This window comes from Pristis pectinata, chromosome 24 (assembly GCF_009764475.1).
Source record: "Pristis pectinata isolate sPriPec2 chromosome 24, sPriPec2.1.pri, whole genome shotgun sequence".
NCBI lineage: Eukaryota > Metazoa > Chordata > Chondrichthyes > Rhinopristiformes > Pristidae > Pristis > Pristis pectinata.
Window position 1 is genome coordinate 12,767,327 of NC_067428.1, and position 26,820 is coordinate 12,794,146.

Here is a 26,820-nt window from a genome sequence, read left to right on the forward strand (position 1 = left end):
GACAGGTGTATGTAGACCGCCCCCTTTCCTGAAGTCAATGACCAGCTCTTTAGTTTTGTTGACATTGAGGGAAAGGTTGTTGTCATGACACCATTCCACTAAACACTCTATCTCCTTCCTGTACTCCGACTCATCGCTGCTTGAGATACAGCCTACAAAAGTGGTATCATCAGCAAACTTGTAGATGGAGTTAGAGCAGAATCTGGCCACACAATCATGAGTGTATAAGGAGTATGTTGGCGCCGGAAGCGTGGCGACACTTGCGGGCTGCTCCCAGAACACTCGACGCAAAAGACGCATTTCACTGTGTGTTTCGATGTACATGTGACTAATAAAGATATGTTATCTTATTTTACCAGATTATTGGAGCTTTCATGTTTTTATGTGAACGTAATTTCTGCATGTCCAGTGCTGGATGGTTGGATAAGCAATCATACATTATTTCTCATTAGCATTATTCTTTTAGCATTATCATGTAAACAAAACCAAATACTACTGCCATAACAGAATATAATTATAAATAAAATCTCTCATTTTATCAATGGACTTAAAATTATTCAACTAAAGCAGTATCTTCATCAATAATCTACTTGTTGGAAATTTGAATCAATTTGACGATACGATTGACGTTACACATAACTTCAAAAAATATCTGACAATTTTAAATTTAGCTTCAAGTTCCCCACCACACTCCACTATGTATGCAAATTAAAGTGCAGAGAACCAAGTCTCCTGTTTATACTATGTTGAATCTCAAGAGAAAAGGTAAACTTGAATTCACATTGCATTTTATTATTTCCTAGGCATACTCCCAACAGTTTACAAAGAATACTATTATATAGGTAACTTGAAATAGAAAGATCCCAAAGTGACTGGTTAATTTATTTCTGACGAGTAGAAAGAAGATGCCAGCAAGAGACTTTGTTAAATAGATCGGCAGAAAAATAAATGTTACTTACTACAAAAACCTTTCTGGTTCTAATAATAAACCAAATTACAAAATCATTCCTGCAGATTTTAGTTTTTATTGGAGATAAAAGGCTTCTTATAAACATTAGTCCCTCTTACCGGTTTCTTAATACTGTTTTTCTTTCCCTTTGTTTTCTTAATTACACTGAATTAATATTTGATTTTTTAAAAAAATTTTATTGCTTGGTGAAGGAGATACCCAACTGCATGGCCTGATCACACAAATGGCCACATCCCCTATAAAGGATACTGTACGGAAATGGCATTGTAATCATTGCAGGTTTAAATGCAAAGTTCTATAGAAAGTTTGAGGGCACCATTTACCCACCAATGACCAAAATACAGCTTGATTATTACTAAAATATTGCCTCAAAACGTATTTAAATGCTGCAACGAGGCTTGACATCACAAGTACAAATGACACCCACTTTACCGGGGGGGGGGGGGGGGGGGGGGGGGGGGGGGGTGGTCACTAGAAAAAGGTCTGTGTCACAATTTTTCATAACGCAAAACCACGTCGTCTGCACATGCATCAAGAATGGAAAGAAATGTTTATAAAAAAAATAATTGTGTGTTTTTCCACATAAATTCCATGAGAGCAAAATTTATTCCGGATCTCAGATTTTTGGGTAGTGACTTGTGAATTCTGAAAGGGCAAATTCCGTTTCCTGAAAGGCCATAACACAGGAGTCGCCTGTATATGATTTTGATAATCTGAATTTATTTTTGAAGGGGTTACAAGGAGAAGTTTTAAGATTAGCACATTTGATGGAACTTACATCATCTTTAGCAAGGTGTTTCATAAAATCCCACATGAAAGACTGATAAAGTAAAAGTCCGCAGGACCAAAGAGAGATTTAGAAGACAGTGAACAGAAAGAACCAATTTCAATAAACAGAGAAATCTAAAGCACAAATTTATGGGAATCATTAGAAATTAAGGAAATTCACTGAAAGTGATTATAGTCCACAACTCACTGTCTGAAAGGGTGATGAAGAAAGAAAACTCATTTGGTAGAAAACAACACATTTTAGACTGAATTGGCCTGTGGGTCATGCCTAGCAGGTCAGGCTGTACTTACAAAATGAAGAAAAAAACTGAGCTAATATGACACATTGATTTAGAGCAGGTAGGCCATTTGGTCCTTTGGGCCTGCTTTGCCATTCAATAAATCATGGCTGATTTTTTTTTATCCTGGCATCATTTTCCTGCACCAGCTAACCCCGTACCCCTCAATTCTCTTAATGCCTAAAAATCTATTGATCTGTCATGGATACCATTCAGATTATATAAAAATCTGGACTCAATTTGTTGTCCTTTTTCTGGACATATATCTCAGTAATTTTGCAATACCATCAGGATGAATGCAACCTGATGTTATAGCATCAGGTCCACATTCAAGAAGCCCAACACCATCCAGACAAAATGGCCAGCTTAAATGGCACCCTATCCACCTGCCCCAAACATTCATTCCCTCCACCACTGGTGCGCCAAAACTGCAGAATGCCATTGACAAAAAGAATGCACAAGAGCAAATAAATGCACAGCAGCAATTTGCCAAGGCTTCTTCAACAGCACCTCCCAAACCCACAACCTCTACCACCTCAAAGAGAAGTGGAATAGTTCTTGTAAGAGGAATCAAAGACAGTATCTACTGTATTTCCATTGTTTAGTACAAGGAAACTGACTCTTTCAATCACACAAGCCAAATCAATTAAATCAATTATTTACAATACTACTGTAAGAGCATTGGACTTTCTCGTGGTGGGAAAAATGTCACCAAGGACCAACACCTGGACTCTGGCAGTGCGAGGAATAGGAAGGGGCTTGTTGAGTGGGAAAAGAGGTCCACACCTCTTGAAGTAGGAGAGCTTCAAATGATCAAAGAATGAGGCCTGCTTCTTACTGTTGAAGAATCCTAATTTAGAACATCTTAACAATGGCCATCCCCAGATATTTGGGAATTTCTTCTTCTACAAAGGGAGACTTGCATGAAGAATGACGTCTGTGTGCAATCAATGCAGAAAGCCTATCAGACATGCAAAGGTGAATCATTATGGGAAATACCCAGTCAAATTTCCAGAGTGAAGGCAACAACCTGGAAATAGTCATTACTGCATTTCAATCTGGATAAAGTCATTTGAAAATCATATAACCCTGAAAATAGCTTTATGCATTTGTATTTCTGACCCACGTGTTGAATGATCTTGAGTAGCATCTACAATAATGCTTCCAATTAAATTCCCTTTCACTGATTTACTGTGTCAAATACCCATCCATCTTGAATAACATATCCCAACCAAACAAAAAAAAAATTGAACTCCTTCATTTTACAAAAGCTCAATGATAGCTTTCTAAATCTGCACTGAAAATAGTTATCTCATTAGACTATTAAATTCCTAAAGATTAGGTGCTATTTTGTTTATCTACTTCTCCACAGCCTCTACGTCACTACCACATATGGACATCAAAACATCACACAATATGCCGAAGAGCAAGGCAGACCTAGTACAGGCAGGCCCCTGGTTATACAAGGGTCCTGTTCCTGAGAACTTCCATAAAGCCAATACTTCTGCAAGTCAGAAATGTCCATTTTCTATAGCTACCTATATCATACCACTTTACATACACTTGCTGTAATTCTTTCATTTCAATCGAATATTCATGCCAACATTACCCATAATTAAACTAGTGGAATATATACCATATCCAGTCATGAATACTTTAAGACATGTTGTTATCACTGTCTTGAAAAATGCTTTAAAAATCTATGGGAGAATTTGCAGAAAGCTAGATTTCTATAAGTTGTGTCATCCATAAGCTGAGGAGCCTTGTACTTCAAATTTTATTATCCCAATAATATTGTGTACAACCCTAGGAGTAGAAATTCACCTTTATTCACAAATACAAAATATACAGAGTACCTCCTGCACAATCCATTCCATTGACAATACAACTGGTTTATATGCATTCAATGATTTATTAGCTGTAACTACAGGTTTCTCTTATGCTTTTTAGGCTTTAGCAGCAACCCCTGCACTATATACACTTTTTGGAATTTCCAAAACTCTAAATACCGAACACTGCACTTCCACCAATTTAGGACAGCTAACTCTCAGCAATTTAGGCATACAAGAACTTCTTGAGGTTGTTAAAGCCCCTATTTTCCAAGTCCACACTGAATTTTCTCTAATAATTGATATCCCTAGTGATCATAAATCACATAACTTAAAATGGCTTCTAAAACCGCCCTCAGTCAAATTCAAATCAGCAAGCTTATTATTCCCCAAGTACAATTTCCTAGTTGTGGCCTGATCCCAAAACAGTCGACTATCCCAATGCCAGAGAGCTAGATGACATTTGTGGAGGCAGTTTGTTTTTTTTTGCTACAACTTCCCAATTTTCTTGTGAACTCAGATGAATTTACTTTCATGTATTTATAATGAATCCATCGCTCAAAGAGCTAGTACATCCACAAGACTATAGCTTGCATAATACAACTCCTGCTTCCTTGAACATTTTGGGATAAATAGCATCACGTCCAAATGCTCGGTCAAGTGAATCCCTCAATTGAATCACAGAGCATTTGCACATTTAGTTGTCACACGAGCAATTTTAGGGAAACTATTGTCCCAGCACTCTAAAAGTGAAAACAAGCAAAAATGCAGTGGAGAACAAGCGTTAGGATTACTAACACATAAATGGTTTAAGGTACCCTGAAGTGTTTATTACACTCAGTCCAATTCTCCTGGCGATTGTTCAGTTTTTTTTCTGGTGAACTATTTCTAGTATTTAACTCAATATATTATATTACAAAGTAACCATTGGCAATATCTGCCTCGTCTCCCTCCAAACTTGATTAAAGAGTTTTCAGTACAAAATATTATTTGATTACTTCCTCATAATCCTGAACACTGAAGTGATTTGCAGGAGCATTTTCACTGAGGTAAGCTAACTGTGCAAAGTGAGAATCAAATCTGTCTAGATGACTTTTTATCTTCATTATTTTAGCTACATTAAGAAAAACAGACCAATAGAAAGATTAAAGACAAAATAATCGGTATTGGTATATTATTGTCACTTGTACTGAGGTACAGTGAAAAGCTTGTCTTACAAACCGATCATACAGGTCAATTCATTACACAGTGTAGTTACATTAAGTTAGTACAGAGTGCATTCATGTAGTTCAGGTAAAAACAATAACAGTACAGAGTTAAGTGTCACAGCTACAGAGAAAGTGCAGTGCAATAAGGTGCAAGGTCACAACAAGGTAGATCGTGAGGTCATAGTCCATCTCATTGTACAAGGGAACCATTCAATAGTTTTATCACAGTGGGGTAGAAGCTGTCCTTAAGTCTGGTGGTACGTGCCCTCAGGCTGCTATATCTTCTACCCGATGGAAGAGGAGAGAAGAGAGAATGTCCCAGGTGGATGGTGTCTTTGATTATGCTGGCTGCTTCACCAAGACAACGAGAGGTAAAGACAGAGTCCAAGGAGGGGAGGCTGGTGTCCGTGATGCGCTGGGCTGTGTCCACAACTCTCTGCAGCTTCTTGCGGTCTTGGGCAGAGCAGTTGCCATACCAAGCCGCGATGCTTTCTATGGTGCATCGGTAAAAGTTGGTGAGAGTCAAAGGGGACAAACCAAATTTCTTTAGCCTCCTGAGGAAGTAGAGGCGCTGGTGAGCTTTCTTGGCCGTGGCATCTACATGATTTGACCAGGACAGGCTGTTGGTGATGTTCACTCCCAGGAACTTGAAGCTCTCAACCCTCTCGACCTCATCACTGTTGATGTAGACAGATGCATGTACACTGCCCCCTTTCCTGAAGTCAATGACCAGCTCTTTAGTTTTGTTGACATTGAGGGAAAGGTTGTTGTCATGACACCATTCCACTAAGCTCTAGCTCCTTCCTGTACTCCGACTCATCGCTGCTTGAGATACAGCCTACAACGGTGGTATCATCTGCAAACTTGTAGATGGAGTTTAACTCGAGTTTATTCTTAAACTGTTCATGGGATGGGGCATGGTGATGAACCACCTTGATGAACAGCTCCTGTCCGAGTAAAGGTACACCCACAGCACTGGCTAGTAGAGAACTCCACAATTTTGATCCAATGACAGTGGACAGTAGTGGTCCTTGGAGAATTATTTAGATTTTTAAATGAATATATGATGTATTCAGCATATTAGCAACCTCAGCTTTAGACTGAAATGAAATCAACATATAAAATTGGTAGTTTTCCCTCAATAATTTCACAAAATAATAATAGTGAGACAATTGAAGGGAAAAATCTTACTAAGTTGCCTTTCTGATGTAGAGATCAGCTTGCTTAACCCGCCACATCCAAAAAATGCAAGTACAGATACGTGGACATTGGGGCAAGTCCTACATGATCCAGCCCATCAATTCCAATGGTATATAAATGTCAAGTTAAGCACCTTTTTAGAAACATTAGAATTTAGCATTAATTAAGTGCCCTTAAAATGATGAAGTCTTTAATAAACAGGAGTCAGTTATTTGAAACAGTTTTAGAATTTGCATTGAAACAACAGCTCCCAACAATATAAAACTGGGGTGACATAGGATAATTTATCACTCTTTGATCTCAGAGCTCCTCCTAGAAATTAACTCATCAGAAGACTCCCAGTTAGTTTGGTCTGCTGAAGCCATAGCATTGGTGAGAACTTTAATGTATTCTGCTCATGGGGCATGAAGTAGTAGTCTTATTCTTTGGAAAGGAAGAAAGAACTTAAATTGAAGCAAGAATTCTTCTGCTATGATACTTAAACACAACATAACCATTCTTTATCAAATTTATTATTTATTTATTATTAAGCGCTGGAAGAGCTGAGCACTGTTATCAACAGTCACGAGACACCACAGCCTGATGCCTTCCCGATCATCACAGGTGACTTCAACCAGGCCAGCTTGAAGAAGTCTCTGACAAACTACCACCAACATGTCACCTATGGAACCAGAAGAACCACACTCATTCCCTGCTGCACCACCATCAAGAACGCTTACCGTGCCATCCCGTGCCCACACTTTTGGCAAGTCTGATCACCTGGCTATACTTCTACTCCCAACATATAGACAGAGACTGAGGACTGCAGCACTGCAAGACTGAGGACTGCAAAGTTATGGTCAAGGGAGGCAGAGGAGCATTTACAGAACTGCTTTGAATCAGTGGACTGGACCATATTCAGGGATTCATCTTCAGATCTGAATTAATATGCCATGGCCGTCACCGAATTCACCAAGAACTGCGTGGACAAGTAGGTGCCATTGAGAACATGCCAAGTTTTCCCAATCCAGAAGCCCTGGATGAACCAAGAGATTCACAGTCTACTGAGGGCTAGATCTGTGGTGTTCAAGACCGGCGATCCAGAACACTACAAGAAGTCTAGGTACGACCTATGAAAGGCCATTTTGTGAGCGATAAGGCAATTCCGTGTGAAGTTAGAGATACAATCTGATGCACGACAGCTGTGGCAGGGTTTGCATGCTATTACTTCCTATAAGGTGAAACCTAACAGCATAAATGGCAGTGACACTTCACTCCCTGATGAGCTCAACACCTTTTTACGCACACTTTGAAAGGGAAAATAACACTACACCCACGCGAATCCCCAGAGCATCTGGCGGACCCCGTGATCTCTGTCTCAGAGGCCATCGTCAAAACATTCTTCAAGAGGGCGAAACCCTCGCAAGGTGTCAGGCCCTGACTGTGTACCTGGCAGGGTACTGAAAATCTGTGCCGACCAACTGGCTAGAGTGTTCGAGGACATCTTCAACCTCTCACTGCAGTGGTTTGAGGTTCCTACCTGCTTCAAAAGGACATCAATCATACCAGGTAGCACTCATATCTACTGTGATGAAGGTCATGGCTAGGATTAATTCCTGCCTGAGCAAGGACCTGGACCTGCTACATTTGCCTACCGCCACATCAGGTTTACAGCAAATGCAATCTCACTGGCTTCTCCACTCAGCTTTGGAGCACCTAGACAAGAGCAAAACATGTGTTAGGCTGCTGTTTATCAATTACAGCTTAGCATTCAACACCATCATCCCCTCAGTACTAATCAACAAGTTTCAAAACCTGGGCCTCTGTACCTCCCTCTGCAACCGGATCCTCGACTTCCTTATCGGGAGACCACAAGTTGGTGCAGATTGGTCCGCAACATCTCCTCCTCGCTGACAATCAACACAGGCACATCTCAAGGATGTGTGCTTAGCCCACTGCTCTACTCTCTCTACACTCATGACTGTCTGGCTAGGCACAGCTCAAACGTCTATAAATTTGCCGATGACACCACTGCCATCTGAGGTTCTGCCAACAACAATGAGGAGGCATATAGGAGTGAGATAGCTCGGCTGGTTGAGTGGTGTCACAACAACAACCTCGCACTCAATGTCAGCAAGACCAAGGAATTGATTGTGGACTTCAGCAAAGGGAAGTTGGGAGAACACACACCAGTCTTCATTAAGGGATCAGCAGTCGGAAGGGTGAGCAGCAAGTTCCTGGGCATCAACATCTTAGAGGATCTATCTTGGGCCCAACAGATTGATGCAATAACAAAGAAGGCATGCCAGTGGCTCTAATTCATTAGGAGCTTGAGGAGATTTGGTATGTTACCAAAGAATCTTGCAAATTTCTGTAGATGTACAGTGGAGAGCATTCTGACTGGTTGCATCACTGCCTGGTATGAAGGCTCCAGTATGCAGGATCGAAAGAGGCTGCAGAGGGTTGTAGACTCAGCCAACTCTATCACAGGCACAACCTTCCCCACCATCAAGGACACCTTCAAGAGGCAGTGTCTCAAGGTGGCAGCATCCATCATTAAGGACCTCACCACCCAAGACATACCCTTTTCACATTACTACCATCAGGGAGGAGGTAAAGGAGCCTGAAGACCCACACTCAATGTTATGCATCTCTAATCCCTTCTCCAACAATCTCACTCTCTCCCTTTCCCCTACACCACTCCCACCCAACCTCATCACCTCATTCTCCTTCATGCATTGTATGATATGGCATCAGTAGTATTCCTTACACAAAAGCCCAAAGTTTAACTGGGGAGATCAGACCAACAGCAGGTCAGCAGGGTTTATTGTCCAAGGCAACACAGGGAGCTGAATGTGCCCTGAACTCATGTTACAACCCACTACTTGGGAATAATAACACACTGATCTATGAATTGCATGCCCTTTTTTGGGCAATTCAAAAAATTCCTGGAAAACTGACTTAATTCTGCTACTTTAGACTCCTTTGTTTTTTTTCCCCCTCGATAAACAAGTTCACTTTCTTTTAAAAGTCTGGCCAAATCCTGCTATCTTTTTTTAAAATACAGAACTCCAATTCACTGCAGAATTAGTCCTTGCTATGTGTGTTCCTGTACCATGTAAAAAAGGTGTCACAAACCAGCAACAAAAGAAACACACTGAGCATGATTCAGTGTTAAAAACTATTTTATTAATCACTACTTATGATAATATGTAAATAAAAGTAAAAATGTTAGTATGTTAGAATTCAAGAATGTTAAACCTCGAACGTTACACCCAAAACTAAACTCTTCGTGTGTGTGTGTGACAAAGTCCAAAACTCCCAGTTCCGGAATGGTTCTTAAAGTTCAGTTCCGCAAGCCATAAGGTGAAACATGAGCAAGGGCTTCTTCAACAACCACCGTTGTCTGAAGATAAGACGTAGACGTAGAGAAACATAGAGAGAGTACATATGAAATCCAAATGTTCCACGATGGAACCCAAACGACACTTCAGTGTTTACTCGGTAGTGACTTCCTCACCCCGAAAAGCATCCGAATCGTGGGCGTCCACACACAAATACCTGTTTCCTTCTACAGGTCAGCAACAAAGTGAACTCCACCGGATTACTTCCAACTTCCATACATGGATTTCAGTAGCAAACACAGTTATTGTTTCTCATCCATCGGTAGAGAAAACAAGCAGGCTGGTGTCTCTCTCCCTTCTCTCTCTCTCTCCTTCTTCTTCTTCCTCCTTCAACAACGTCATTACGTCCCTTTATCTTCTATTGACGTAAGCACGCCCCACACACACATACACACACACTCTCTATCTTAAAGGGACTTTCACTGAGTCCGTAACAAAGGTAATTAGTAACTGCATCCAAAGTAACAAAGCTTTGGATTAATTAACTAGCTCAGTTCACTGATTTCACTGATCCAACTCACTATTTAGCAATGTCAACTTGTACATTTTCCATACAACATTCTTCCAATTTTGTTTCTTTCTTTCTTCAAAATAGACATTTAAATAAACACCAAGAGAGGCAGGGAAAACAAACCTTAACATAAAAAATTAAATACAGGAGGTTAAAGATTTCTTCCATTCAAAAAAAAATGTTAAAAAGAACTTTTATTGTCACATTGATTAAATATTTTGGCTCTAGAAAATCTGATGCATTTTGTTTTAAACTTCAAAAGACCCATCAGAGAATTCACCCATTTAATTTTCACCCAAGATAAAATCAATCATTCTTTATAGCTAACCCATCTTTGTAATTCTTTGAGAGAAAACTGTGCATGCTTACACCCTGATAGAGAAAAGGCAGATTTTCTCCAAGTTCTCTCACGAACAAGTACAGTAAACTCTGGAAACACCATCCCCGCTTAAACTTGTAGTTTCTATCTATCCAAGTACTAAATTATACATGTCAACTTTCACTGCTGGCTTTCACAGTACAAGGACCAGCTGTTCTTTTTTCCTCAACCAATCCAATCATAAAAATAGACTCCTCATAGCTTGCAGCATTTTCTCGTATTCTGATAATATATACAGCAACGTCCCAAATGCAATTTGAATCTGCATGTTGAAAAGAAAAAGCTATTTTTCTTTATTTTGTCACAAAACTAGAAGCTATTACACAGACACGCCACATCATAAAACTCATGTACTCTGGACAAGTCTTGCACTCAGTTTTTTTTTAAGCATATTGATCGTTACCAATGTCCACAGAAATGCAACACAAGTAAATCGGCAAAACATTAAAATGCTTTATGTAATTTTGGAACCATGAATGTTTCTGAATTGATATAGATTAGAACCCATGAGCCTTCATACTAGTGATGATTCTCTTACAATAACAATGGACAGAGGTTTGTAAATATTCAAAGTGTTGTGCCATTTTCAGGGATCCAGCAGGTCTATGTTTTTGCTACGAGCCTTTTATCAATAATAGATATTACAAGAGTGGATTATGAAGGTTCCCTTTAGATTTGGTATGACAAATTGAGAAGGTTTCATAGCTCAACCATGCTATATGAGAAGTTCATTTGCAAGCTTCAATTATCTGAAAATTGTGCAAATCCAAAATAATTACTAAATTGCAAATATGTTTAGGTTTTTGTCTTCCTTCAACTATCTTGCTTTTCACTACTTAATTGTTAACTCCAGATTCAACTTTTATCAATGCTCTTTACAAAACCAATGTTTTTTTTTAGTAACTAATGCAGTTCAAAAAACACTGCAGACTGTGGAAACAGAAATGTCTAAGGGATTTTCAGTTCTCAGATTCTAACAAAGATCAAGCAAGTCTGTACAAGTTACGCTGAGATTTCTTATTCGCTGGTTTGTGACATTCAATTTTCATTAGCTTTAAGGTTCAGAAATTTTTTTTAGGTTTATTAACTTTGTGTTTCATTGGTAAATTAATTCAATGTTAGCATAGAAGATACCATTAGATATACCTGAACATTGATGGAAATAGTGATTTAAAACTTAAGATACATGGTGCTCAAGGTTCAATGCAATCTTCCAAGGGCCTCAGAAAGACAACAACAAAAAAATTCGAATGTATGTATTCATTTGGTCAGAATTTACATGAAAGTTGATTTCTGTTTTCTTTATCTCACAAGAGCTTGCTTGAGGTCATTGTCAAGAAGGCCTCAAATGTTTAACATGTGAAGATTGTAGGTACATTTGTTTGGTGCAAATTTACTCCTTTTGTTTGCTCTATTTTGGCTGGGCAGAGTAAGTGGCCAGTGCCAGAGTCAATGCTCATATGATTACTTTGATAAATAAGGATGTGTTAACTTTTGCAAATAACGTAGTGAACACTTTTGGAATTGCCGAATGTTAGGACTTGGTAAATGTTTCAAAGGCCCTGGATATAGCAGTGCTAGAAGAAAGCCAGAAACTCTGCTCTCTTTATACATTCTGGGCCAGGATCTAAGAGGCAATTACCCCCACAAAATGCTACCAGATGAGAAAATTTGATTTTCTTTGGAAATGGAACTAAATATTCACAGTACTGTTTAAAGTATACTTCACATTATTTTAAAAATGACTGTTTTCAAATATGGTGGTAAGAGAATTTTAAAAAAGGTAAACATTGCAGTTATTAGAAATCTGATAGAAAATGCTGGAAAAACTCAGCAGGTCAGGCAACATCTACAGAAAGAGAAACAGAGTTAATGTTTCAGGTCAAAGACTCTTCATTAGAACCATCATGATGAAATTTTGATGAGGATTCTTCGACCTGAAATGTTAATTGTGTTTTTGTTTCCCCAGATGCTGCTTGTTCTGTTTTTAATTGGTGGTGAAGTAAATTCAGTGACGTTTACTATTTAAAAAAATAAGATATCTTTATTAGTCATATGTACATCAAAACACACAGTGAAATACATCTTTTGCATAGTGTGTTCTGGAGACAGCCCACAAGTGTCGCCACGCTTCCAGCGCCAACATAGCATGCCCACATCTCCTAACCAGTACGTCTTTGGAATGTGGGAGGAAACCGCAGCACCCGGAGCAAGCCCACACAAACACGGGGAGAACGTACAAGCTCCTTAAAGACAGTGGCCGGAATTGAACCTGGGTCACTGGTGCTGTAGTAGCGTTATGCTAACTGCTACACAACCGTGCCTGCTCCAGTATCCAACTTGAATGACATAATTAAAGAGACTTTCTAAACCTTTTTTTTAAAAAAGAGATTCCAACTGATCTTGCTGTTCATGTGCTTAACTTACATAGCACCAAAGTATTACCCTGCTTAACTGGACAAGAGCAACTCAGTGAGGATTTCTTACAAGATTAGGCCCAAAAATCATCTGTGCTCCCCTTTAACCGTTTTAAAAATACACAAGGCAGTTCTCAAATCATTCTCTCCAAATTTACAGCAAGATTTATTATTATCAACATTAAATAATTACAATTTGTAAATTTAAGGGCTTACTGGTATACTTTCTTAAAACATTAAATATAGCATATAATGGGCCAAATCTTATTGGCCTGGTCCCACCACCCACTGTCCAGCTAATGCCTGCGCTTAGGCCTCCTCATCCAGAGCTGCTTGTTGGCCCTCCACATCCAAGCATCCACAATATGATACAGTATCAATAGGGCCTGTGCGATAATGAAGAAGTACTACCCCTTGAAGGCCAGCAAAGCTGGGAGTGAAATCAATGGGGTCTCAGATCCCAGGCCAGGTCTAACCCAGTGCAGGATCCAAGAGATCAATTCCCCTGCATAATACCGGGCAGTCTCAGCATAACTGGACTCTGCTTTTGTACTCCAAATGAAGTCTGGCAGCAGAGCAAACTGATAGATTGGGCCTGCCAAGTCCCAGATTTGCACATGCACTGAGGTCTCAAACGTCCCTCAGTTTTAACAGATGAAATATTGGTAATCATCAGCTACAGCTAACAAATTCTGTCAAACGGACCATTTTAAATTTTTGATCAGGTTCAACATAACAATTTGCAGATCAACATTTTTCTCCTTCTCAATAGTAAAAAAAAATCACCTTTCTCTGAAAATCAAAAAACTACTGATGCTGGAAATACTCAGCAGGCCAGAGTGCATCTATGGGAAGAGTAAAAGAGTCAATGTTTCAGATCATGGACTCTTGATTAGAACTGAAAAGGAAAGAAAAAGAAGCCCGTAAAGCTGCAAGGAAGGTGGGAATGTCTCCAATAGGGTAAAACCGGGATAACCATGGGGATAAGCTGTAAACAAAATTATCTAGTCAATGAGTGAAAAAGCAAAATACAAAACACAAGTTGCTGGAAAAACTTAACGTGGTCTGCATAAAGTAGAAAGGGGAGGGGAAGATAAGAGTTATACAGCACAGAAACAGGCCCTTCAGCCCAACTCATTCACATCAATCAAGTTGTTTGTAATTGGTGATGGGATCAGGTTGCAGCTGGAGGAAGTGACGAAGAATCATGTGCTGGATGTGAAGGCCTAGTAGGCTGAAAAATGAAGACCAAGGGAACTCTACCTTTGATAAGATATCTTTATTAGTCCACATTGTACATCGAAACTCACAAGTGAAATGTATCTTTTGCGTAGAGTGTTCTGGAGACAGCCCGCAAGTATCGCCACACTTCCAGCACCAACATAGCATGACCACAACTTCCTAACCCATACGTCTTTGGAATGGGTAGACCTCTATAGGTAGAGTTCTACCTCTGTTCTGTCCAGGGGGAGGTGGGTTGAGAAGTAGAAGGGCAGGAAATGGAGGAGATGTGGGCGAGGGCTCCATCAACCACAGCAAAGAGAAATCCACGTTTCCTCAAAAAGGTACATTTCAGATCTCCTGAAATGGAAAGTCTCACCTCAAGGACAAATGCTGCAGAGACGGAGAAACTAAGAGAAAGAGATGGCATACTTACAAAAGGACAGGGTAGGTAGCTGTGTGAGTCAGTGGGTTTAATAGTACATGTCAGTGGATGGTTTGTCTCCTGAGATGGAGACGAGAGATCCAGAAAGCAGAGAGCAGTGTCAGAATAGTCCAAGTGAATTTAGGGCAGGGTGGGAAATTAGTAGTGAAGTTGATAAATTGACCAGTCCAACATGGGTGCAGGACGGCAGCACCAATGCAGTCACCAATGTAGCGGAGAAAGAAGTTGGACACGTGTTGCCAGAATAGGTTTAGAGCAAGGGACCTGCCCCACTTTAGCCAAAAAGGCAGGTGTAGCTAGGGCCATGCAAGTGCCATGATTACACCTTTGACTTGTAGAAAGTGAAAGGAATCAAAAGAGAAATTGTTCAGGGTTAGAACAAGTTTAGCCAGGCAGAGGAGAGTGTTAGTAGAGGGGAACTGGTTGCATCTATGTTCTAGAAAGAAATGGAGGGCCCCAAGGCCTTCCTAATGGGGTATGGAGGTGTTTATAGACTGGGATATCCCATGAAGATGAGGCAGTGGTGGCCAAGGAAATGGACTGTCATTAAAATGGTGGAGAGTATGTAAAGTGTTCCGGATGCAGGTGGGCAGGAACTGGACAAGGGGCAGGGGGAACAAGACAGAGTTGAGGAATGAGGAGATAAGTCCAGTGGGGCAAGAGCAGGCAAAAACCAATGGACCCACCAATGCAGACCTGTTTGTGGATCTTTGGAGGCTGTAGAGGGGAGATCTCCTGATGTGATGGTATAGGAGACAGTGACCTGGTGTTGGTGGGGTCATGGTCCAAGGGTTGGTATGAGGACTGAACTGAGAGCTGCCCTCTGGCCTCTACAAGGTAAAGATCTGAGCATCTGCAGTCTCGTGTCTCTCTGGTCAATAAGTGAATGGGAGCAGTTGGACAATGGGAACATAGACAAAAGAATGACAGAGTTGCAAAGTGCAGAGCAGCAGAGCCCCTGCAGGTTGACAGGCCCTGCAGGCAAGGCTGAGCACATGCTCCATTCCCAGAGGGAAAAAAAAAGAAAAAAAATACTGAGCCAATATTACAGATAGATTACTGATACAGACTGAGGAATCAGGTAACTTGAAGATGTAGAATTCAATATCAATTCCAGAAAGCTGAACATGCCCATACAGAAGATGAGTTGCTGTCCCTCAAGCTTGCATTTGGCCTCACTATGACAGTACAGGAGGCCAGACTGATGGGTCAGAATGAGAACGGGATGGGGAATTAAAGTGGCAGGGAACAAGAAGCTCAAAGTCATCCCTGCATACTGCACACGCTGCCTTTGAGACGGCAGCGACAAGGATGCAACAATCACCCACCCCTTTGTGGACTATGGATTTACAAAGAAGATCTAGAAAAGGACGAAAGGGTCTTCGTCGACGTTCATCCTGAGCATCCACATAACAGACAACTTTCTAATCTTCTCAGGGAAGCATACTAAGACAAACATCAAAGTGCTACTGGAAGATTGTCAACTTGGTGAAAGATGCACTTTGGTCTGCCTGAAACTTGTTGGTCTTCCAGTACAGTCGGATGTCCGTAAGGGAATGCTGCTGCCTGGCACATTCCAGACTGCAGGAGTAGGTGCTAAGAGATGCACTAAAGCTTGATGCGGCCAACACAAAGGCTTTGTGGGGAAGGACAGCAGGCTAAGGTCCTGCTGCCACTGGACACTGAAGGGTTAAGCCCTTTGGCAAAGCCTCTCAAACACTTGAAGTATGCATTATCAAAGGACACTGCATGACTGGCAATGGTGTTCTGTACACAAGGTGCTAACACTACAAATGTATACAACTGATAACATTATGAATGTATAGACTAACAACATTATGTATATAAAGAAAGCCATGCACTATTTTTGTATTTGTTGTAAACTTTATGAATAAAGTTTACATTTGAAACGAAAAGACTGAACACGGGCCTTCCGTAAAGCAATCACCCAATCTGCGTTTGGTCTCCTTTTCAGTTCTGATGAAGGATCTCTGACCCGAAATGTTGACTCTTTCTCTTCCCGCAGATGCAGCCTGACCCATTGAACATTTCAACCTTTTTCTTAAGTTTAATTTACATAACAACAATTTATCTGGTGAAAAAAATCTGAGAAAAACTGTCCCAAAGCATCACTGAAGATTGCTAATATAGTTTTGAATACATTTATTCTGCTTGTGTACTAATTTGATTCAGGGTAAGGATGGTCTTTCTTTCTGCACTCAACATTCCTTATTAATGCAAGTTGCATGTGAAAATCCTCAGTGTGGAAAGGAATTATGCAAAAATACCAGAAAATAAGGAGCCTGATATCTTGATTTTAACATGTGGTTACACAATAAGAATAATTTACAAAATAGAAAATTTCAAGCTCAAAAGAAAACTGTCAGAGCTGTTGTAAGCATAGAATAATGCATTTTAAAACATATAATAGAAGTTTGTCTGCCATACATTTCCTGACTATTCAATATCAACATCAGATAAAGAAAACAAAGAAATAAAGGAATTCTCCAGGAACTCAAAATATGTAAGTCAGAACAGGATATCTTCAATGTTGCTTCCACATATCTGTTTAAATTGATCCATTACTCTTGTAAGAGCAATTAGTCCTTGTGGCCTTAAAAGGAAAGTTATTCCACATTTCAGCAACAGAACAGAATGCATTTCTTTAATATAAAATGACCCTCTATCTTTAGAATCGTGCAATCAACCTGAACAACTGCAAATTTATTAATGTACAATAAACACCATGCAAATTGGTCATGCTTGGGGAACCATATACACAAATGTTTATATTGTACTTGGTCAGAAAAGATTGCAATGGCTCAATAAATTCCATGGGAATAGAAAAACAACTCATTCATATATGCAAAATATTTGTAGCTTTTTAAAAATCAACCTTCATAATCACACCTGGATTCTCACCCACAACCTGAAAAGAAATGTGATTCTGATAAGTTCATTCAGTGTGTACATCTTTTTTTTCCACTATTCAATAAAGACACAAGGCCCCATTCTTAGAGAACGGATAACTCCACAAGGAAATCCACAAAATGAATAAATGGATTCCTGCTTATCAGATTTCTATTTTATCTTATCCTAACCTAGAATCCAATACACGTCCCAGCATGATAATATTTAAATGCTGGAAACTTCAGATGCTATGAGATTTAAGAGTTATTACAAAAGAGCAAATCAAACTAGCTGGAAGCAGCTTTAGCCAAATGGTTCAAGAAACTGTGCATGTTCCATGTGCCAGAAGAAATAATGAGGCCAAGAATACAGACAGATGAAGGATTAGATTTAAAATTTAATAAGCTGAATTGGTAGCTTTTAGTAATATGTAAAAGAAATATGAATAAACTATATCTGACCAACTGAGGGGAACAATATTTCCACTGTCTCATTAAAAGCACTGAAAAGGTTCAAAAGTTAAATTTTCAGCTTTTGCGTTTTGAAAGAACTGGAGCACATAGCAACCTGAAGAGTGGAGTTAATACCAGAAAAAACTGCAGAGGGTTGAATGATGAATGGTGGTAGTTATTAGCTTGAAAAGAGCAAGAAAAAAAAATGTTCAACTAAATAGAAAAATTTTGAAAGATTTGCCTTAATGGCAGCACAAATAGAGTAATTTGAGAGGAAGTCACTTGCCCCTAAATATAACTTTGCTGAGAGCCCATAAAATATATTCAGTGACATAGGCAAGGAATATTGAATGTATAACACTGACTCCAATAAAAATAAGCACACAAATATAAACAGGAAAATAATTCTCAATTTAACAGTCAATGTGAAAAGGTGAATTTCACCTCATTTTTCTGAGCAAAACACATCCATATATATTATTGCATATTTCTAACATTTAAATATAATTAAGGAATGGTCTGGAGACTTTACAAGAAAAAAATAAGCACTTTCTTACTTTAGCAATATGAATAGTGGATAACTGGAAGATTGAAGACTAAATCAGCTTCATGCATTGTAACAGGAACAGTGTCATTATATTTTAGCTACAATATACATCCAATATGCTAAAAATGCCTTAAAAGGACATTTTCAAAAGAAACGTAAACAACGATCAACATATTAGGGCAGGAATTTGAATTCAACCCAAGAAGAATTGAATTATAACTAGAGACATTATTTCCTACAGTAAGCTTTAGAATATAGAACATTGCAGCACAGTACAGGCCCTTCGGCCCACAATGTTGTGCTGACATTTTATCCTGCTCTTATATCCATCTAACCTTTCCCTCCCTCATAGCCCTCCATTTTTCTATCATTCATGTGTCTATCTAAGAGTCTCTTAAATGTCCCCAATGTATCTGCCACCATCTCCTCTGCCGGCAGTGCGTTCCACACACCCACCACTCTCTGTGTAAAAAAAAAACTTACCTCTGACATCCCCCTTATACCTTCCTCCAATGACCTTAAAATTATGTACCCTGGTGTTAGCCATTTTCATCCTGGGAAAAACTCTCTGACTGTCCACTCAATCTATGCCTCTTATCACCTTGTACACCTCTATCAACTCACCTCTCATCCTCCTTCTCTCCAAAGAGAAAAGCCCTAGCTCACTCCACCTATCCTCATAAGACATGTTCTCCAATCCAGGCAACATCCTGGTCAATCTCCTCTGCACCCTCTCCAAAGCTTCCACATCCTTCCTATAATAAGGCGATCAGAACTCAACACAATACTCCAAGTGTGGTCTAACCAGAGGTCTATAGAGCTGCAACATTACCTCGCGGCTCTTGAACTCAATAACCCAACTAATGAAGGCCATCACACCATACGTCTTCTTAACAACCCTATCGACCTCCGCAGCAACCTTGAGGGATCTATGGACGTGGACCAAGATCCCTCTGTTCCTCTACACTGCTAAGAGTCCTGCCATTAACCTTGTATTCTGCCTTCAAATTCGATCTTCCAAAGTGTATCACACTTTTCCGGGTTGAACTCCATCTGCCACTTCTCAGCCCAGGTCTGCATCCTATCTTGTGTAAATGCTTAAGTTTCTCCAAATTATCATGCTTTGAACTAAAATAACTGCCTGTGAGCAGACTAAATGAAAACATTCTTACTTTTTGCCAATTGCCTAGTTGACAACCTTCAACAAGGTGCTTTTCACAGGTCAGCACCTTTTTGGCCTCCACACCTGCAACATGGAAGTCAGAAGTTGCATCATGCATTTCATCACTTAACTCGGCACTGAATTCAGGGCATACTTTGGACAAGCCTCTCAGCTTTAGCATATCTACCCCATTCAAATGAATGGGGTTAACATGAATTGGAAAGTTTAGTTTATATTTTTCTCTTTATTTAATACTGCTTTTAGTTCATTTATATCAATTAAATTGTCTACTTTGCTGATTATTTTACCTTTCTGACAGTTTCTCTATCAAACATATTTAATAGTAGTTAAGTGGCCTTTTGATAACAGCAAGCTGTCAAAAGGCCATCAGAGCAGTCTAGAGCAAAGTCTCAGAACCCATCATCTGACATCAAGGTGTGGAGTGTGATTTAAACTGCAGGACCACACAAGTGTGCAAATGAGATCAAAAACAAAGTTAACTGTGCCAATTTGTTTCAAAATACACAATGCCTTACTCAGACAATGAAAATCAGAATGATTGCAAATGGTTCCCAAAATACTCAAGAGCAGAGTAACAAGATAATAACTATATCTAAAACCAAACAGAAAACTGCAAGCCAATACATCTAAACCAATGGAAAATTTGAGAGTTCCCATTACCTATAACTTTAAGAATGATTGACACAAATCTAAAAGAACAGTAATTAGAAATGAAAGAAAGATAGTCTTTAAAGGGATGTTAAAAAATGAACTTACAAAGTGAAGAAGGAATTGCAGACTGAAAACAAGAGATTGAAAACATGGGAAGCTCATCTTGTAAAAAGCGTGAGCAGTTAGTTTGATTCATTGATCTGAGTTCTGGAGGAATAAAATTAAGTCTTAAAGAGAGCAATGGAAATAATTTTCTTTAAAAAAACATTTCTTGTATTAGAACAGGGAGAAGTAATTAGTCAAAAAAGTTCATTTTTCACTTTGAGAATTGTAAATTTTAGCATCAAGGATGAATAGGTTGGAAAATAAAGTTTCCAGAAGCTTAGAGATATTTCCAGGAGCAACCCCCGGAAGGACACCAAAACAATAGCTCATACTTCATTGGAAATATTATGTTTAGCATACCCAGTTGTGGATTACAGCAGTTGCAACCAGGAGATAAAATTTTGCCTCAAACCAATTAAGATGCTAGGAGAGAAGGCAATTTTTTTGGGGTGGGGGGAGCAAGCATAGATGTGATTGAACAAAAATGCAACACTAGACTCAATTGGAGTACAACACAAAGCTTTTCAAACCAAACAAAAGCATGAATTTGTAGAACTATCTTTCTAATTCTCAGCAATCCTTCAGGCAATTGAAGGCACCACTGAAATGTTGGTAATTTAACAATTCGCACATCATGCTTCAAAAATGAATTATTTGTGGAAAATAGGAGTTGCAGCAACTTGTGGAATAGCAAATACAGAATGATCAAATATTCACATTACAGGAGGAGATGTGTGAAGTAAGTTTTTTTTCAAAAAAAGTAGAGTGTGGTAGGTTCCTGAACCACACTGCCAGAGAAGGTGGTAGAAGCAGATACAACAGCAACATTTAGACATGAACAGGCAGGGAATATAGAGATAAAGACCACACATAGGAAGATGGGAGTAGTGTAGATCAGCATCATGGTGAGCAGAGATATGGTGGGTTGTAGGGCCTGTTCCCTGCGCTGTTCTGTGATTAAAAGAGCAAAAAAAAAATCAAGGGTTAGGTATACAACATTAAAGGGTGATTTCTTTTTTTAATAAAAGAGCAACCAAAGTAATCAAAAAGTGAAGATGTTGAAAATATGAAATAAAAACAAAACACACTGAAAATATTTTTTAAAAAATCAGGTAGCATCCAACAAAAAAAAAGGAACAGTTAAGTGTTTCAGGTCAATGACCTTTCATCAGAACTAGAAAAAGTTAGAAGACAAGCACATTTTAAGTTGCAGTGAAAAAGGGAAGGATAGAGAGAGAACAAGGAAACATCTGTGATAGGTGCAGACCAAGAGACAGAATACTGTAAATAGTGGTGATACCAACTGTGAATTTGGGGAAAGCTTATTTATTGCAGATCATTTGTCTGAAAGAGCTGCAAGTAGAAAATGAACAAGGTCAGAAAAGAGAAAAAAATGCTTCAATTATGAGATACAGAACAACGTAGTTGTTGGAAATCTGAAATAAAAGAATATTTGATATATCCAGCAAGTCAGGCAGTGTCTACAAAGAGAAAACAACTGAAGGAAACAGACAGGAAGGTAAAGTTTACTAATACTTCCGATGCTCAATTTAAGTATCACAAATATCAACAAATATGACCCTTAGAATGGGCTAATCAGAAAATTAAAAATGAAATAGAGGTAAAATAGCCTCTAGAAGTCACAGAGTGTACGGATTCACCAGCATGCAAAATACATCAAAAGAAAGGAGGCAAAACATAACAGTAATGTTTTTGTTTAGTACTACTATAAGAAAGGCTGCAAGAAAGGAAACATTAATGTACATAAACAAATATATTCTAAATGATTCCTACAGAGGTATTTGCAAGGAAAAAAAAACAATATTCTCTCCCCAGAAGATATTTCAAGACAAAACTCAACAATCAAAATACTCAAATTGAAAATATTTAAAACCAATAAATCACTGTGGTTCTGTGGTATTTATTCAGTGTGCTTGGATGCATAAGGGGAGATACAAGTAAATAAATTATCATCAAGGAGTCATCACTGGGGAACCAATAATACGCTGGATAAGCCGGTGGTACCCATATTCAAAACTGCAAAACTGGCACAGACAAACACAGATAAGTTAGTCTCACTGCATACAAAAAAAATCAATAAACAAAATGATAATCTAGCATATAGCACCCAACTTCAAAAGGGGAAGAATTTGCATTTTCAAGCTCCTGGATTTCTTTGAAGCAGTGGACCACGTATACATTATAATATTGCATATTTACATATTTGAACTGTGTTTGATGAAATTATCCATGAAGCATTTCAAATTCAGGAGCAACAAACAATCTGCAGGACCTGATGCTGGTTTTTGACCCGAAATGTTGACAGTTCCTTTCCTTCCACAGATGCTGCTCGACCCACTGAGCTCCTCCAGAAGATTGATTGTTGCTCCAGATTCCAGCATCTGCAGTGTCTTGTGTATCCATTTCAAATTCAGGCATAGGTAGATAACGGGCAAGTACCATTTGCATTACACAAGTACCAGACAAAGACCATCTTCAACAAAGAAATCTTGTTATTCTCCCTGACATTAACCCACTATCAACATAATGGAGATCACTATGTCAACGGGGACAGCCACCTAAATACTGTGGTTACAACAGCAGGACAGAGACTAGGTACCCTGTAGCAAGTGACTCATCTCCTGGCAGTCCAAACAATTTTTTATCATCTACAAAGCACAAGTCAGGAATGTTATGGAATATTCTCCACTTTTCTGGATGTTTACAGCTTCAAAAATAATCGTCATACTGTGGCTGCAGCATGTATTGTCTATGTAAAGTGGGCTGGAATTTCTCAAAGCTACTCCCAAAGCACCTCCCAAACACACAACTTCTGCTGCCAAGGAGGATAAAGACATTAGGCAAATGGGAACATCACTATCTGCAGGTTCCCCTCCAAGTCACATATCATCCTGACTAGAAAACATAACCGCCACTCTGACACAAACATTGATCCTAAAATTTACTTATCACTAGTTTGAATCTCTGTCCTGTTGTCTTTTAACTCAACTAGTGATATTCCAGTTATTGTTTCCATTCCTTTTATTATTTTACGTACCTCCTATAAAGGGCCTCTATTGCTTGAATGTCTTCCTCATTTCTCACAGTTGGAACCATGCACAGCACTCAAGGCATGGTTTGATCAGAGATTTGATTCATTTATTGTTTTAACTTTGTAGCTCAGATTCTATTAGTTTTCCATTCTATCCATAGTCAATTTAACTTTATTCTTGATTTACTATCTTTTCCCTTCCTGTCTATTGCTCTTGAAATTTGTTTGAAATTAAATTTAATTTTCTTTGTTCTGCCCAGTTAAACATGTTATTTTAATATTTATTTGATATTGTTAGCCCTCCTAGTGTGATGTCATTTGCAATTCTGGCCTGCTTACAGTGGGCTTCTGAGATGAAGTTAGTGATATAAATTAGAAATTGTAATGGACACAACATCCCTTCAAAATTCTTTGCACAAAACACAATACTGAACTGACTGCTGGATAAACTGGTGGAAGCAAAATACAAATCAATTAAGGAAATTTTAGTATGGAGCTTCATTAAATATCTTTTGCAAATCCTCATAAATAACATCAATATGCTCTGATCCATCTTGTTAATGGCTGCCTCAAAAAAATTTCAATTATACCAAATTGAACCAAAATAAAAAAAATCATGGAAATACTTAAAAAATAAAACAGTGCATGTAGAAATGGAAACAAAGTTAATACTTTAGACACATGACCATTTATCAGAACTGTTGAAGCCACTGACCTGGAACATTAACCATCTTTCTCTTTACTAATGCTGTCTGACCTGCTGAGTATTTTCCGATTTTATTTTACATTTCTAGCATCCACAATATTTTGCTTTTGTTTTAAATAAATGAAACCTCAGTCACAAATCTTTATCAATTCTCTTCGATAAACTCACACTTCAAATGTTCAGTTTCATAGTCTCTAATGATAGATCCAAGTAATTCCTGCTCCAACTGGCATTAAATTGACAATCTGCAGAATTTTTCCTCCCTTCTATCTTAAATAATTGATAGAAAAGCCAATCAATTTTCAAAGCATTTCTGAAAAATATGTTAGGAAGGAAAACGAAACACACAAATACACTCATTTTCCACAATACTGGGGTGGTCACAATTTAATTCAGTATTCATGTTGATCTTCATTTACACTGTCCTAACACTAGACTGAAATAAATGAATAAAATTTGAACCAAAATTTCAAACTTCATGTTAAAGCAAAAAGTTTGAAGCTCAATATTCAACATATACCATTTATTTTGCCCACAGAATGTAGCAAGTGGGATTTTGTAAAAAAATCTCAACCTATCAAAGTGTTGAACAGCAACTTTCAAATCAACATTCTAGTCTTCATTCCTAATTATCACAGTTATTCAAAAGGTCTTATGGCATGCCAAAAGGTACAACACTATCCAGAATAGCTTTATTTACCTAGTTGTACAGAATGCAAATCACTTAAATAAAATCTACAGGAAGTCCTTGTTGAAAACATACAAGAAAAGATCTTTTGACTTAAAATGGGCAGCTGGAGTGGATAAATAACTTTAGCTGCAGAACAGTGCAAACAGTTTTAACATTTGGCAATAAGCCACCCTATATTTACATTCTTGCTGAAACTATTAACATAATCACCTAAACCTTAAGAAATGTACTCCATAAAACTAGCTTAAATTCTGCCAGATTTAAACCACTAAATTGTTTGGACAATTTCCACTAAAATTTGCCAAACTAAACTTTGATCTTTTGCTAAACATTCACTGCTTTCGAAATCTCCCACAGTTTGCAAAGGCTAAAATTATTTTAGGCTAAACGGCTACATTATTTTACAAAACATTTTATTTCCTTAGTAATTACGATAACTCTTAACAATATACAGATGTCGTCAAGGATAAAAATGGTTCATTTATGTATACATAAATATAAAATTGACAAGTATACATCATTTACACCTCAATGAGATTGGCTTTGGTTCAGATGGTAACTTATTAACTGGAGGTCTGACAAATTAAAACACGTGGATATTAAAATAATGTTAACTATATAACCTAGATGACAGAATTGAGGAAATAAATCTTAAGTGTATAAAAACACAGAAATGTTCAAGCAGTGTAGATCTACCAATTATTTTCACAAAAGCATTAACTCCATTAAACACTTGTACGACAACCATTAAAACAGAATTAAATGCAAAAGATATTAACTTTCACCTCAATGCAAATATTATCACAGGTTTGTGCAACCCAAACCCTTCTGCTGATAATGTATACAAAATAATATTTCACACAAAATGCGACAGAAAGTTATTATCATTCAGCAGATTAACAAATGTAATCCAGTGACTGCATATTGGTTGCAGATGTGTATGTATTTATTGCACATGCTTAACACACACTGGATTTAGAGACATACGTCAATTATATTCTCCCTTCCCCCGCTTCCACATTCAACGATCAAAGAATGGGCATATGTTTTATATAAATGAACTCGAAATTACAGCAATCCATATATAATTTTATTAATGCAATAGAGTTTTAAAGAAGTGATGACATTCATCGTATCCTTTTTGCAGATACACAAGCTCAATTAATACTGCAATTGACATGATACAATTTAATATGAAATGTTATTAATCTTGTAACTACCTGTTTAAAACTGCTCCTCGTACGTCCAGTCGGGCCTGATCCTGGACTTGCTGCATCTGCGGGTGTGAGTGGTAAGGCAGCCCGGTTACTGGGCGCCGCTGCCCCGACTGACGATGTTCCTCACTACAGTGGTGCATCCCCAGCTCCTCCTTTACTCCGCTGCCCCCTTCCTCGGCCATCTCGTCCTCGAATTCCTCCTCTTCTCCGCCGTCCTCTTCCTCGGCAAGCCATTTCTTCTTCAGACCCTAGAGGATCGGGATAACGCTGCCCCGTTGCTTCTTCCTCTCCCCTTCCATCTCCTCTCCAGCAGACAAGGCCTCGCTGCTCTCGGAAAGCCTCGGACTGTCGCCTCGTTCCATATCCAGTTCTCCCTGGGCGCCGCGCTGGGGCCGAATCGTCGGCGCCCGCGGCTGCCGCGGCTGCTCTCATGGCGGCCAACGCTGCGGCTTGCTGAGCAGCGATTTGCTGCTGCGCACTTGCGAGGTACTTGTCGCTGGACCCTCAGCCGTTGATCTCCGGGGCTCGCGCTGCTCCATTTGAATTCGCTGTTGCTGCCTGGCCTGGGCGCGCGGCGGCTGCTGCTGCTGTGGGTGATGCTGCCGCCGGGCCTCGAGCTCGAGGCGCGCACGCTGCTGCCTCTGCAGGTTTTCCCATCACCGCCTGCAAACTTCAT

At 39.0% G+C, this 26,820-nt stretch overlaps 1 protein-coding gene across 1 annotated transcript in view; it reads right to left on the reverse strand.

Moving 5' to 3' along the window:
• Positions 1 to 26,326, reverse strand: part of arid3a (AT rich interactive domain 3A (BRIGHT-like)) — a 54,352-nt gene extending 28,026 nt beyond the window's left edge. Inside the window, exon 1 of the mRNA XM_052038274.1 lies at positions 26,171 to 26,326. Within this exon, the coding sequence (XP_051894234.1) occupies positions 26,171 to 26,326 (156 nt within the window). The remainder of the gene's footprint in view (positions 1 to 26,170) is intronic.
• Positions 26,327 to 26,820: the final 494 nt, after the last annotated feature.